General features: G+C 42.9%; 1 protein-coding gene across 5 annotated transcripts in view; it reads right to left on the bottom strand.

Moving 5' to 3' along the window:
* Positions 1–104: 104 nt before the first annotated feature.
* The window catches only part of SMAP1 (small ArfGAP 1), a 105,073-nt gene continuing 90,693 nt past the window's right edge, over positions 105–14,484 (bottom strand). For all 5 annotated transcript variants that reach the window (XM_054061011.1, XM_054061012.1, XM_054061014.1 and 2 more), the window contains 3 exons: positions 4,458–4,626; positions 3,532–3,860; positions 105–1,083 (listed from right to left, as the gene is read on the bottom strand). In XM_054061011.1, coding sequence (XP_053916986.1) covers positions 949–1,083; positions 3,532–3,860; positions 4,458–4,626 — 633 coding nt within the window. In that variant the 3' untranslated portion in view covers positions 105–948. The remainder of the gene's footprint in view (positions 1,084–3,531; positions 3,861–4,457; positions 4,627–14,484) is intronic.

The following is a 14,484-nucleotide window of genomic DNA, read 5'->3' as shown; positions in this document are numbered from 1 at the left end:
ATGGATCCTCCAAACTGAACATGTTTTCCTTCATTAAAAGTAGATTTCTTGAAGAAATAGCAGTCAATTAGGTCATACAATAACGAAATAAACACCCACAATCATTTCTGGATTCATCCTTTTAATATAGGGAAATAACATTTTATCATTACGAGGCACCATAAAATGTAAACACAATCACTGTCATAAACCTGGATATCTCTGCAAGGAAAAATAGATCTGTTCACATTGAGTTGCCTTGTACAGACATTGTGCCGCTCGTTCTCAGCATTAATACTGTATACGTGCCTCGTGAGCCAGATCGGATACTTTATCGTAGGAAACTCAACCGGATCAAATGCTCATTTTTAAAAGAATAAACTTATTGATTTGTAGAACTACAGTAACATCCAGGTTTACCTTTCTTTCGATAACTAGATTCCCTGTTACGCACACCATAACGACATCACAGTGAAATGTATGATGAAACGAAATTTGTTTGATACACTAGAAAACATTGCTCAGTGATACATTTACATTCTATTTATATATGATTAAACATTTGTTCATACAGTACCTTCTACAGGATTACTGGGTAATTTGGGGGGGGCGGGGCTCATAGTTTTGGATATTACTAACATGATAGCTACGTCCCTTATATGCAAACATTTGATCTAGAATTTTGAGGGAAAAAAAATCAGTACGTGGTTAAGCATCTTCTTAAATATATGGTCTATGAAATCATATGCATTGTATGAAAACGCTGCCAATGACATGTAAATGTATTCTTGATCTGCTTTTCACTACATCAAATCAATATAGACCACAACACGGTCAGTCAGTTATATTCTTAGTCTGAACAGCTGGGGAAAAAGAAAAAGAATATGTACATGGAAGGAACAGCGAGAGTAGATGCACTGAACAAGGAATGTTAGGTGGCTCTTCTGGGCGAGACTCCTATCGCTACTTTCATTTCCACAGCTGCGTGCTGAGAGTCTGACCAGAGGAGCTTCCAGTCCATCCTGACGCTGTGCTGGGCGGCTGCCCAAAGCCCATCACGTTGCTGGAACTGCTGAGATTCATTCCAGCCATTTGCTGATTCATCTGTGAAGCAAACACAGCAGCCCAGTTAGCGCCGGTGCCGATGCACTGCGAGCCCAAACCAGCCGTGCCTCCAGCTCAGCAATCCCACTGAAGGGCGCTGCCCTACAACCAGCATTTAACTGACTCAACAGAAGTTTCCAAGCATTTTCAAGACAGCAGTGTTTTGGGAACCAGTTTCTGCTCAAGCCATCACAGTTCCACACCAGCTGATTCCTGCAGCACTGGGTGTTCATGTCTGGTCTGGATAAACACCCCACTAGTGAATTTACAAAGTGCGAGGGAATCTCCTGTGGCTCTGTTGGCGAGAGCTTGATTCTAAAGTCTCAAAGCTAACCAAGAAAATTGTGGCAACTGTGGTAAAGAAACAGCAAAGCAAGTCATAGAGCCTTGTCTGCATTTGCAGCTCCAGGTGGATGTTTTGTTCCAGCAATATTTCTTTGGAGACCTCAAAATCTTGAATACACAAGTTTTTCTAGAAGTTGTCACTGAGGTGGCAGTCAACAAAGAATGAGGTGAATTTATAAACCTGAGTATTATCTAAAAGTAACCGTATATACTCAAGATATCGCTTAAAAAAAAAAAGTGAAATCATTCACATTAAATTAAAGACAACAAGTTAAAGGTGGAAAAGAGTTCAAAGTTCAGCACATTCACTTCAGGGATGGTGCAAAAATACTTGTGCTTTCTACAAATCTGATCCTTTCCCTGTCATTTTCAGTGTTCAATGTAAAACATCCTTCAAGTTTCTCTCCCTCACCCTCTTTGAGAGATGAATGCTTATTGACAAGGCAAAAAAACAGCTGGACAGACAGAGTAAAGGTGTCCCCTCATGAGTCTGAGCAGCATTTGGATCAATTAATAGAGATGTTGGATAAGCAACATCAGATCCAAGTTAGAGGCAGCATTGAGTAAAAAACTGACTTCATGTAAATGTGAGCAAACAATAATAGGCTGCAAAATGAAACTGAAATGCTGGTGAAAAAAAACCTGTTAAATAAATCCAAACCTAACATTTCAGGGTAGAATTCAGTACCATGTGCTTCCACCTGTGTGTGTACAGAATCACAGAACTGCCAGGTTGGAAAAGACCTTTGAGATCATCAGGTCCAACCATACCTGTCCACTATTAATCCAAAAATCGAACAAATCCACTACTAAATGTGCAAAAGCAACTCATCACTGACATGGAAATGAAAAAAAAAGGTGATAAGAACCCGCTTTCCCGAGCTGTTAACTCCTTCTCGATCAGAATTCTAAAGAAGCAGACTAGATATCGAAGGCAGGCCCTTGTGGCGAGGACAGCAAGCTCTCCTCCGTTGGCCGAAGCCAGAGATGAGATCGCAGCTCCCCTACAGATCGTGGGCTATCAGCACGCTGATGGTATACGATGGGTGAGGAGCGCAGAAACCCGTTAAGAGCTTGTTCTATGGGCCAACTTAATATTCATGTGATTAGAAGCATGATTTTAAATTCAAAGCTGATATGGGTCTTTTTTAAGTTAAGATACCTGAAAAAAGACCCTTAACAGCACAGCCACAGATCTTTATAGGTTTGACAGTTTTAAATTCTCACTTTGTAAAAAATACTTTTCGCAGCAGAATGACAGCCTGTGTTTTCAAAAAGGGGCTGTTTTATCCATGTAAAAGCGCTGCTCACCTTCATAAATGTTCACCACAGGACTGAGCAAAACAGTAAGAATTAATGTAATCCAATCTAAGTCACTAAGGTTCCTTTCCTGAATTACTGGCGTTGGCAGCATGGAATTGTTCTATTGTCCTTATCATTGAAAGAATATTATGAAAAACAAACCAGTGGCCAGCATCCACACCACACTCCAAGGCAATCATTTAGATGTGTATCCCTCCTCCCAGTAATCTCCTAAATACCTGATTTTCAAGCCGTTTCATCGGACAATGGACATCCAGTACTGAGTATGCACTAACACTTTTAGAAAACCTTTTAAACACATTTAAGAAATAAAAACCAGGATGTAAATGCCCCAGATCAATAATGGAGGAGCCCGAGCGCAGAGCACTACACATTCCACTGACATCCTGAAGCCTGTAAATGAAAGTATTAATTGTTAATGGCTCCCCTCAGGCACTTCAATTCTGCTTCTAGTTACAAGGCTGTGTTTACACATCAGTATTGTGCAGCTATAGCTAAGCTTAATTTTACTTGGGTGGTTCAGGTGCCAGGATAGGAGTAGCTATAGAAACAGAGAACTAAGTCTGGACCACTGTGGCAGAACTTATTCTCTGCTTATGTATTAATAAGCTTTAATTTTGTTATTAATAGATTTTTTTCTTTCCATGTGTCTCTGGGCAGCTCACAGCCCCGAGCTCTGTACGCTGGCTACCCCACAACTTTTCCCCTAGAGCCAAACATTTTGTACCTGAAAAGTAGGACCTTTTCCAAAACGCTTGCCTGGGAAAGGCAAGTCTTTACCTGAGAGAGGTTCCATTGAGCTTGTTGGGTTTGCTGCAATCCATACTTATTCTGTGGCGTGACCATCTGTCCCACCATTCCACCTTGAGGTCCGACGACATTTTGAGGAAGTCCCATCACACCAGTTTGTGTAGCACCAGTAAATCCATTGGGCATTCCCATTCCTACCATCACACCTGTGCTCTGTCCCATGACTGGCACCGATTGTCCCATCATGTTTCCCATCATCCCAGTTGCTGCAGGCACAGGAACTCCCATGGCTGGAAAGCCTTGAAAATGAGTTGACGGTTGTGTGGTAAATGGCATAGAAGACGATCCCATGAACATACCTGTACCGGAGGAAGGGGAGATTTCAGCCAAAGTCTTTTGTCATTTTCTCCTCCATCCCCATAAGTCAGAAGAATTTTAAGGGATGATTTTGCGCAGCTGTGCAGCAGTGCTGCTCATTTAATTTCTGGTAAAAGTAAAAAATTGTTTAAAACCTCTCAAAGGGACTCGGCACCAAAAGGTTAATTACCAAAGCCAGTCTGGCAAACCCCTGTGCTGAACCACAGTGCTTTCATTGCTTTGTTTCCATACAAATGCAGCTAAAACAAAACCACAACAGCTCTGTACTGACACTGGCAGCGGAGACTCCAGCCCCAAGCAATGGTCTTGACGGCAGAAGCTGAGTTCACAGATCTTTCTGTAAACTGTAGACTTGATAATTTGAACAGCTATAAATAAATTAAAACCATACCGGATTTTTATTCAGCTTCTGTGTTTCATTTCAGTAATTTTCTCATTTTTATAAATGGTAAAAATAAACCCCTCCATTTGAATACAGGGAGCAGAGTACCAGCCCTCCGTTCTGTACTGGGAGGAGAGAAGTCTTCTAGGTAAAGCTTAAAACAGGACTGCATAGAAACCTCTACAAAACGATTTACCCGGAGCATTTGGCTGCTGCATGGTTCCTGTGCCATAGAGCGATAAGATGGAGTCTTTGGAGAGTTGTTTCTTCACTGACTCTTCAGATTTTGTTGTTTGCTCAGTGAACAGATCAAGATCCCCGGATGCCGCAGACAGGGTGGCAGCTGCAGGTTTAGTGGAAGTGCTCTGGGAAATAAAGGTCAAGACAGACTCTTGAATGAAACCAGCAAAAGGTGTTAACGTTAAATATTTCCTGCACATCCGCACTCCTGAACCAAATAAAACCCAGTTCATTTACAGAAATCAACTGTACGTAAATGAAGATTTAAAAAGGTGTGGTATGACCAGAGATATCAGTACAAAGGATGTGGAAAGACCACCAGACCAGACGGAGGTTGCAAACCAAGGAGAACTAAATCCCTGACCAGCTCCAGGGCACACACATACAGATTATTCATTGCTGTTGCCCCATCAGTAAGAAGCATAAATCACAAGCTGTAGTTAGGTTATGAAAAATAATTAGGAAATCAATAAGGAGATTACAATTCACATCTCATTAATCCTCTCATTGGCAGAACAGATTGGAGAACAGCTAAAACAAAAGATTAAGTGCTCTGAAATACACTACAACTAAGATGAGCGGTATGTTTTGAAGAAAAGGCAAAAGGAAAATTTTGGTTGATCTACTTATGGTAATAAAATTTCTAAAATACATTGTTTATAATTGGCTTACAGTTCTTTAAGCATGTTTAATTTATTAAGGAAGCATATATCGAAAACTTACTGTAGGGCAGGCTGTCAGCCTTTTTATTGCCCAACACCAAAATGTTTTGTAAACTGACTACTTGTAGGTGTCTTTCAGTGCTGCTTTTTGGCTGCTTGTACCCACACAGTGCTATACTGGAGCCTGCTTAGGTAACCGTAGAATCACAGAAGCACCATGAAAAAGACCTTTGAGATCATCAAGACCAACAGAACTGCTTGGTAATAAAAGACCTGTGAGATCATCAAGCCAAACTGCACCTGTCTGCTACTAAATCATGTCTCCAAGCACCTCATCTACCTGCTTTTTAAACACCTCCACGGATGGTGACTCAGCCACCTTCCTGGGCAGCCTCTGCCAGGGCTTGAGAACCCTTTCCGTGAAGAAATTTTTCCTAATGTCCAATCTAAACTTCCCCTGGCACAGCGTGAGGCCACTCCCTCTCGTACTATCACCTGTCACTTGGGAGAAGAGACCAATGCCCACCTCTCCACAACCTCCTTTCAGGCAGTTTTAGAGAGCAATAAGGTCTCCCCTCAGCCTCCTCTTCTCCAGGCTAAACAACCCCAGCTCTCTCAGACGCTCCTCATAACACTTGTTCTCCAGCCCCTTCACCAGCTTCGTTGCTCTTCTCTGGACACACTCCAGAGCCTCAACATCCTTCTTGGAGTGAGGGGCCCAAACTCAACACAGGATTAGAGGTGCGGCCTCACCAGTGCTGAACACAGGGCCACAATCACTGCTCGGGTCCCGCTGGCCGTGCTGTTTCCGATACAGGCTACATACCACATTCTCACTGTTTCTTATAATACACAACTCATCCTGTTACCAGTGCAAACTTTTAATGCAAATCAACTGGATATGTATAGGAAAAGAGCCAGGATGGCAATAACTGCTTTAACCATGGCCTTATTTTACGCCAGCTAAATGATTCCTAACTGCTTAGCATACATCAGCCTATTCCTTTGGCACATGGAAATTTCAACTGTTTCCCACACTGAAGGAAAATCCTCCTAGCTCTGCCACCATGGGTGGACTGGATCCGCAGGCAGGTCTGTCTGTTCATTGTCATTGCATGCCCAAGTTTATCAGACAGACAAGCAGCCACCACAAACTGCACAGACAGGGTTACACACTTAAATTCTTGCTTAAAGCAACAAACTTCAAAGTTCTGCCAGTTCTGCTGGCAAGTTGCTGACTGGGCTCCAAAAAACCCACTCTAGCGACACGGGATTTATACGGACACCACAACGCTTTCAATCCGCAGCTTCAGCAAACACATCTCACTCTTGCAGTGCTGGAGAGCTACAGAATAAGGCAGTGCTAGAAATTAGGGAATAAGTAACTATATAACAATTCTGGTGGCTACATAGACCAGAAACCATCAGAAGTAAAGGAAAGCAGATTAACATGGTTGATAGTGGGAGGTGGTTGAGTCCCCATCCCTGGAGGTATTTAAAAGATGGGTAGACGAGGTGCTCAGGGACATGGTTTAGTGGCAGATACGAATGGTTGGACTCGATGATCCAAGAGGTCTTTTCCAATCTAGTGATTCTATGATTCTGGTAAAAAATCTCCAGAACTGCTGTGAAAAGGGAAGAGAAAAAGAACAAGAAATGGAACCACTCTGGCAACTGAAAACCTGCATTTATACAACAGCTGATTTGGGCCAAGGTCACTAGACATCAGTAAGCAGCAAAGGGTGAGGTGATGGCACTACAAAGGGCAGGAAGACAGAAAAAGACCAGGCACTGTTCAACTCCTGTTGACACCTTCCCTGTGGTCAATGCACACCTCAACTATCAACTTCCTGCTGCAGGTAGTATAGAAGCTACTGCCTCTTGCTTATTTCTGACAGAAAAGTTCAGATTGCAAAACAAAATCAAAGTCTCTTAATGGGGAGTAGGAAGCCCTCCCCATTTGAGACAAATCTTGGTCAGCGTGGCATAACCAGTCTTTGAAAATAGTATCATAGAATCGTTAGGTTGGAAAAGACCTTTGAGATCACCAAGCCCAACCGTACCCATCTACTACTAAATCATATCCCTGAGCACTTCATCTACCTGTTTTTTAAACACCTCCAGGGATGGCGACTCTACCACCTTGCTGGACAGCCTGTTCTGGTGCCTGAGAACCTTTTCAGTGAAGAAATTTTTCCTGATGTCTAATCCAAGCCTCCCTGGTGCAACTTGAGGCCATTCCCTCTCGTCCTACTGCCTGTCACTTGGGAGGAGACCAACACCCACCTCATTACAATACCAGAGTCGGATTTAATAACAGGTGCCCATCCCACAAGGCAGCATTTGCCTTACCATGCATGTACCAGGGAAGTCCCATAATTGAGTTATTCCACATTGTCACTCTGTCATCCCACTACGGCATCTGCCCAAGACAGCTGCCGTACAACAACTGTGCTCAGCAGACTGAGGAACTACATTTAAGCAGTGGAAGCGAGTTAAGAGGCGGCTTCATCTCTGTTTCTTGTGCTGCATTCGGGAAAGCTGTGCTTTTCTCCAGGAGGAAGAGCAGCCACGTCTGGGCTCGTTGTTGTCAGGTTTAAATAAGTAATAGCTTCAGAGAAACTGTTTTCATCTGGGATGAACTGCAGTCTGGAGTGTCTCCAGGGCTGTGAAATACTGCTACTATAGGGGCTTTAACACAATAAAGCAAATCACTACAGGCATGCACAGAAAAGCAGGGAGAGCTGAAGACCTGGAGGACTGATCATCTATTATGTTTATGTCATGAGATAAATGTTCATTTAACATCTCTTCTTCAGTTTGTTTGTGGAAGATTCTGAGAGGAGCCAAAGCACTGAACAAGCACTCCCTGAGGTGTTCATCAGCTCCATAAATGGAAGGTAATGCAAAATACATGGCAAGAAATGCTAATGGCAAGAAAACAGCAGGTGGTATTCCAGTAAAAACAAAAAACATTGGCATGATTTTCACATATCTAACATTCTCACGCTATCCAAGACCTCTGTAAAAACACGCCTGGCATACACATAATATTTTGTCTTTAAGAAAGGCTACACATAGTGCTTTTAAATAGTCATTTTACACAAACTAAATGCTCATGAGGAGGGTAGGGAATATTGTGGATTGCTCTTGAGCTTGGAGGAAGTGATCCTCGAATACCAGCTTTCTTGGTCTCCTCTTCCTTCCAGGACCTTGTCTCATCAAATGCTTTCAAGCAGATCCCTGAAGAGGCCGAAGTCTGCTCTCCTGAAGTCCAGGGTTGTAAACTTGCTTTTTGCCTTGTTCTCTTCTCTCAGGAAGTTGTCACTGATGCTCTCCAGGAGCTTTCTGGATTGCTTATGTCCTGCTGTCCCTCCAACAGTGGCTGAAGGCTCGACGAACAGGACCCACAAGTGCAAGGCTGCTTCTAGCTGTCTGCAGAAGGCCTCATCTGCTTGTTCTTCCTCGTCAGGCACCCTGTAGCAGACACCCAGTACAATGTCACCTATGCCTGTCTGCTCTGAAGTCTCCTCCGTAAGCTCTCACCTGGCTCATTACCCATTCCAGGCAGAGTTTCATGCATTCTGGCTGTTCTCTCACATCAAGGAAAACTTCAACTGCTTGTCTTCCCAGCTGATCCTTCCTAAAGAGCCTGTGTCTCTCCACTGCAGAACTCCAGCCATGGGAGTCATCTCACCACGAATCTGTGATCCCAACAAGATCACAAGATGATGTTGCCCTGCAACAGCACACAGATCTCCGGAAGTTCCTCGTGGTGCTTCTCTGTGCATTAGTGACAGACAGGCCAGTGCCCCTGTACAGAAGCCCCACCAAGGGGTCTGGTGGCTTTTTCTACAATGGTGCCTTCTAGGCACTTCCTTGTTTGAGGTGACACCACTTAAGACCTGTTTGCTTTGTAGGGAACTCTTTCCTCCAGATTATCCCTGGCAGTGCCCACACGGAAGAAGAGCACAGGGTAACAGGGCTGGACAAGCTTCAGCATTCCCTTCAGACCATCCCAGTTCCAAGCTCCTGGGCAGGCAGCATGACCCTCTAGATGACAGGTCAGTTCAGCATATGGGAGCCTCTGTTCCCTGCAGCAAGAACTGCTCACTACCATCACTTGCTGCTGAACCCTGATGGCCTCGCATGGCTTTGCATCTGTTGCCTCAGGTGCTTCACGTGAAAGCACCTCTTTAGCTCTGAGGGCTGTGAAGCAATTCTGTAGTTACAAGTCTTCAGGTGGAGCCACTTTGTCAGTGCCAGAAGTCATCAGCTTCCACTCTTTGCTTCCCCAGAGCTTGCACTTACTGCTCTGCCAGAAGCAGATTCTGCCTGTTTCTCCACTGCATTTGGGGTCCAGTGCTCTTGAAGCCTCTGCATCTCTGAGAAGATCCTGTCTGTCTCTCATCCCCTGATGCTGCACAGCCTGCTCACTTCCTGCCACAACTTCTCCATCAGCTGACATGGCTCTTGAAGAACTGTGCACTGCCTGCAGGAAAGACCATCTCTTGTGGCCTCAGGCAGTTCCCGCAGTCTGTGACCTGTGGGGCTGCATCCACCATCCAAAGCTCTGTCTGGGTTGAAGCCTCTGTCCTGGCAGGGACAGCTGCTCCAGCACCTGCAGACCAAAAGTGAGGTGGCAGCACTGGGATGTGCACAGTGGGGCCCATGCAGGTGAGTGAAGGACTGCAGAAGAGAGAATGGCACACGTACACTTTCCTGCTGCCTGCAGGTCTCTGGCATGGGCTGGTATCCTGTAGGTAAGCAAGGATGGGCTGTAGAACAGCCAGGCCCCTACTGTTTCTTACTTATGTGGTGATAAGTAACAGCCCCACATAAAATTGTCAATTTCTCCCTGCTGACTGGAAAAGCTACTGGCATTCCAAGGAAGCAAGGAAAATACAGCCTAGCAAATCATTATTCTTATGTGAGCAAGTAAGGCCGTACACAATTAAGGCCTTAAATTCTGTGTACAGTTCTTACCCTTTTTATCTTTGCAGTATCTTTGGGTATTTCAACTTTTCCTGGGTTTGATTTTGCTTATTTCGTTTTTAGGCACCTAGACAGTTCCACTAATAAACATCAACTGTTATTTCCTGATAATAACCATGGAAAAACAAAGGAACTCAACTATATTCAGTTTACAGAATCGAAGAAAAACATTAAGAAACTCATCTGTTCTCTTACTTTAAATAATTAGTAGCAATACCTGAAAAAGTCAGATGAAGATTTCTCTTGCTGTCTTAGGCGATGCAAAATAATATAATTATCATTACAATAAGATTAAAAATACAAATTTATTCCTTGCTGTATGTCCAGTATTCACGCCAAACAATGCAGCCTTTTCTTTGCAATCAGCCTTTCTCAGCTTTAAGATATCTATCTCCCCTGCAGTCTCATTTCTAACTCTTTCTTTAGATTTCCCTCCTCTAGGACCTAAAATATTTTTCCTTTCCTCTAGACTGTCCAGCTGGACCACTGTGGTTTTGAAGTGTGATGCCTTCTCTTCCACTCTGCTCCACCTAAGGCATCTCCATCACTAAAGAGAGGATAATTATAGAATCACAGAATGGTTTGGGTTGGAAGGGACCTTAAAGATCACCCAGTTCCAACCCCTCTGCTACGGGCAGGGACACCTCCCACCAGCTCAGGCTGCCCAAGGCCCCATCCAACCTGGCCCTGAACACCTCCAGGGATGGGGCAGCCACAGCTTCCCTGGGCAACCTGTGCCAGTGTCTCACCACCGTCATAGTAAAAAATTTCTTCCTAATATCTCATGTAACTCTCCCCTCTTTCAGCTTAAAACCATTACCCCTCATCCTATCACTGCACTTCCTGATCAGAGTCCCTTCCTTGCTTTTCTGTAGGCTCACCTTTAAGTACTAGGAAGGCTATTAGGTCTCTTCTCCAGGCTAAAAAATCCCAACTCTCACAGTCTGTCCTCATATGGGAGGTGCTCCAGCCCTCTGATCATCTCTGTGGCCTCCTCTGGACTAGGTCTAACAGATCAATGCCCTTCCTGTGCTAAGGGCTCCAGAACTGGACACAATACTCCAGGTGGGGTCTAATGAGAGCAGAGTAGAGGGGGAGAATCACCTTCCTCAGACTGCTGGCCACGGCTCTTTTGATGCAGCCCAGGATACAGTTGGTTTTCTGGGCTGTAAGTGCACGTTGCTGGCTCATGTCCCACTTTTCATCTACCAGTACCCTCAAGTCCCTCTCCTCAGGGCTGCTCTCAATCCACTCATCACCCAGTCTGTATTTGTGTTTGGGATCACACCAACCCAGATGAAGGAATTAAACTTCAGCTTTCAGATAAACCAAAATTTAGAGAGGGGAAAAATAAACACAAGCAGAAACTATAAACAACTCAGCTGATCGTATCAGAATAGGACTAAATAGCAGGTCAGTAAGACCTGCATCAATAACATTCACAGTAAAGCAAACTTGTGAAATAACTATTTTTTCCATAAAAAAATGAAGATTTTGACACACTACCATTGCCACAGTTTATTAACAACTTGAAGCTTGACTGCTGATTTATGGAACCATGGCAGGCACCATGATTTCCACCTGACCTCAGGGGAATATGAGTATTTAAGAACTTCTAGCTATCTAAAAGATACTACTACTTTACATAAAAGATTGTATGTGAAGAATATACACCACTTCTACAAAAATACATTTTCGTAGCCATTTAACTGATTCTCAGCTCCCAAATCAGGCACACACATACACACATAAAAGCCTAAAAAGTTTAAGTTAGCTGGATTTTACTATCCTGCTTGGAGAAAGATATACATTAAATATTCCAGCAAATTAATACTTTCAAACTGAATACCTCACAGTTCTCCCCTTCTTCCCTCCCTAAACGTTTCAGTGAAGAATGAAGATCACATTTTTGCTGGAGGACATATCTATTCAAGACTGAAATTAAAATCTGGCTAAAACAATTCGGCAAACTGCTTTCAGTGTAGCTAAGAATGACAGATTTTTGTTCAGTTTCTATAAAACGTTTAGCAACAAAACCCTTTGTTCTAATAGCTATAATTTACCTATGCTCACTTCACCCGTCTTTTTTCCTGTCCATGAATACCCCTAATGGCTACATTTCATAGAATCACAGAATGTCCTGAGTCTTGGGAAGGGACCCACAAGGATCAGTGAGTCCAACTCCTGTCACTGCACAGGACAACCCCAACATTCACACCATGTGTCTGAGAATGTTGTCCAAATGCTTCTTTAATATCGTCAGGCTCGGGACCGTGACTGCTGTTCCAGTGCTCCATCACCCTCTGGGTGAAGAACCTTTTCCTAATATCCAACCTAAACCTCCCCTGGCACATCTTCCTGCCATTCCTTCTATAATTTATAGCACATGCCTTTCACCTGGCTTTACAATAGAAGCAGGTTATGTCAAATCTTCTTAAACTTCCTTGAGTTTGCCAATAGGCAAAATTCTAGAGAAAAAGAAGTAACTCATTCTATTATTGTTCTTTACCAGTTCTTTTACAAATTCAATATGTTTTATAGTATCCAGCTATACAGAACAGTGGGAGGAAATACTCTAAACGTTTGTGAAAACTGTAATAAAGACATATCTGAAAGCAGGATAAAAGCATATATGATCCCGAATGCTCAAGTCATACTTGAAAAAGGAAAAGCAAATGCTTTTGTTTTCCTTTGAAAATCATGTCTTGGCTATGTCAATGGTCATAAATCCCAAGGTCTGCAGACAGCACGTTGTTTCAGTCTCAACATAAAACATTCAAACAGACATTTCTGTGCTCCACTGCACCATAAAAACATGTGCATTTAGTACTAAATGCTGCAGTCCAGGTTGAGGTGGAAAAGAAAAGCAATCCTGTGAAAAACCAAGTCATACATTGCTTCCACAAATCAGTTTGAGGAGCACTATTAAATTCCCTTTTCTTTCAATGTTCAGAAATCTCTCTGCGGTATCCCAGAAGCATAAGCTATGCAAGACATCACAGTAAGCATCTGAGTGAGAAAGCAAGCCACGCTATTCCAACACTTGATCCCCCTTGACTCTGAATCCAATACAACTTTTATCCATATTACAAGGTGAAAGAGCTTAAAAAATACTCATAGCACTGCCAAAGGAGACGCACCCTCAACTCCTGCCCAACATCAGCTCTCAGATTAGACACCACAGTCCTGAAACGCAAGGCCTGCAGGGCCTTGTTAACCCTAAAGCAAAACAGAATATACCCTTTGGCCCAGTTTACCAAGCAACTCATTTAATCAGCATCAGAAACCTATCTTCTGCTACAAACCCATGTCTCTATCTCTTATCTGGGGAAATTATCAGATTATATTACATCTTCTTTGAGATTACTAATTAAAAATGGAAGATAACCAAGAATTAAATCTTGCAAGACACCTTAAGGACTATGAGATAAAAGTTCTGTTTGCTGCTCCTGATTACAGCGCTCAGAAAAAAGCAAAATGTCACTAAAATCTGGTTTATAAGCAGCAAATAAACACATTTGTGCTTTCTAGTATACAAACATGCTGAGACTTTGCAGATATTGAGAATACTACTACCTTTTCTACCACTTTTTAATCCATTTAGAAAATGCCATATTTGATCTAGAAACTAGCAAAGAAAAGATACAACTAAATTCAAAACATTTCTTGCAGAAAGTCCAGTGAGCATATCTTTATCGCAGAAATGCACTTTAAATGATCTAGACTCGTTAATTGCTAATACATATCATTCCATATGCTTCAGCAACCACTCCATTACTTAAACCACCACCGACCTTCACCACCCAGGGAATCACCCTTTACTTAGCTTTTTCTCACTCTTAAGTATTTGCCCTTCTTTTGGATTTCCTGTATTCTACAGCTAAACCACTTGTTTAGCCAGCACAAGTTCATGGAACAGAAACAAGAAAATGCTGAAATGTTGAAAGAACTCAGAGAAGACCAATTAGTCAACATGAATTGTAACCCCAAAATCTTTTTTCCTGAGTAGACATTAACCACATACAGAAGAAATCACTTCCAGCTTCAGAAAGCATAAAAGGCGGAAAACCAGAATTCAGCCCTACCCGTTACATACACTGCTGCCACTGGCCAATTTATTTTGGGGCCAAGTGGAAACTTCATGATTATAGATTTGAATCTACTCAATCTACACCCAAGCTGGATAGTTAAAAAACTTAGGGAAGCTGGAAACAAGCGACTGCTTTTCACATCTAGCTCTACAGGTTCATCTAGATCAATTTTGACATAAGGCAATAGAAAGCAGACAACAGGCACTCAGATACTGTTCAGTATTTTGAACTGAGA

This window comes from Cuculus canorus, chromosome 3, assembly GCF_017976375.1.
Source record: "Cuculus canorus isolate bCucCan1 chromosome 3, bCucCan1.pri, whole genome shotgun sequence".
Taxonomy (NCBI): domain Eukaryota; kingdom Metazoa; phylum Chordata; class Aves; order Cuculiformes; family Cuculidae; genus Cuculus; species Cuculus canorus.
The sequence above is the reverse complement of the archived record's forward strand: the minus strand, read 5'-3'. Positions and strand labels throughout refer to the sequence as shown.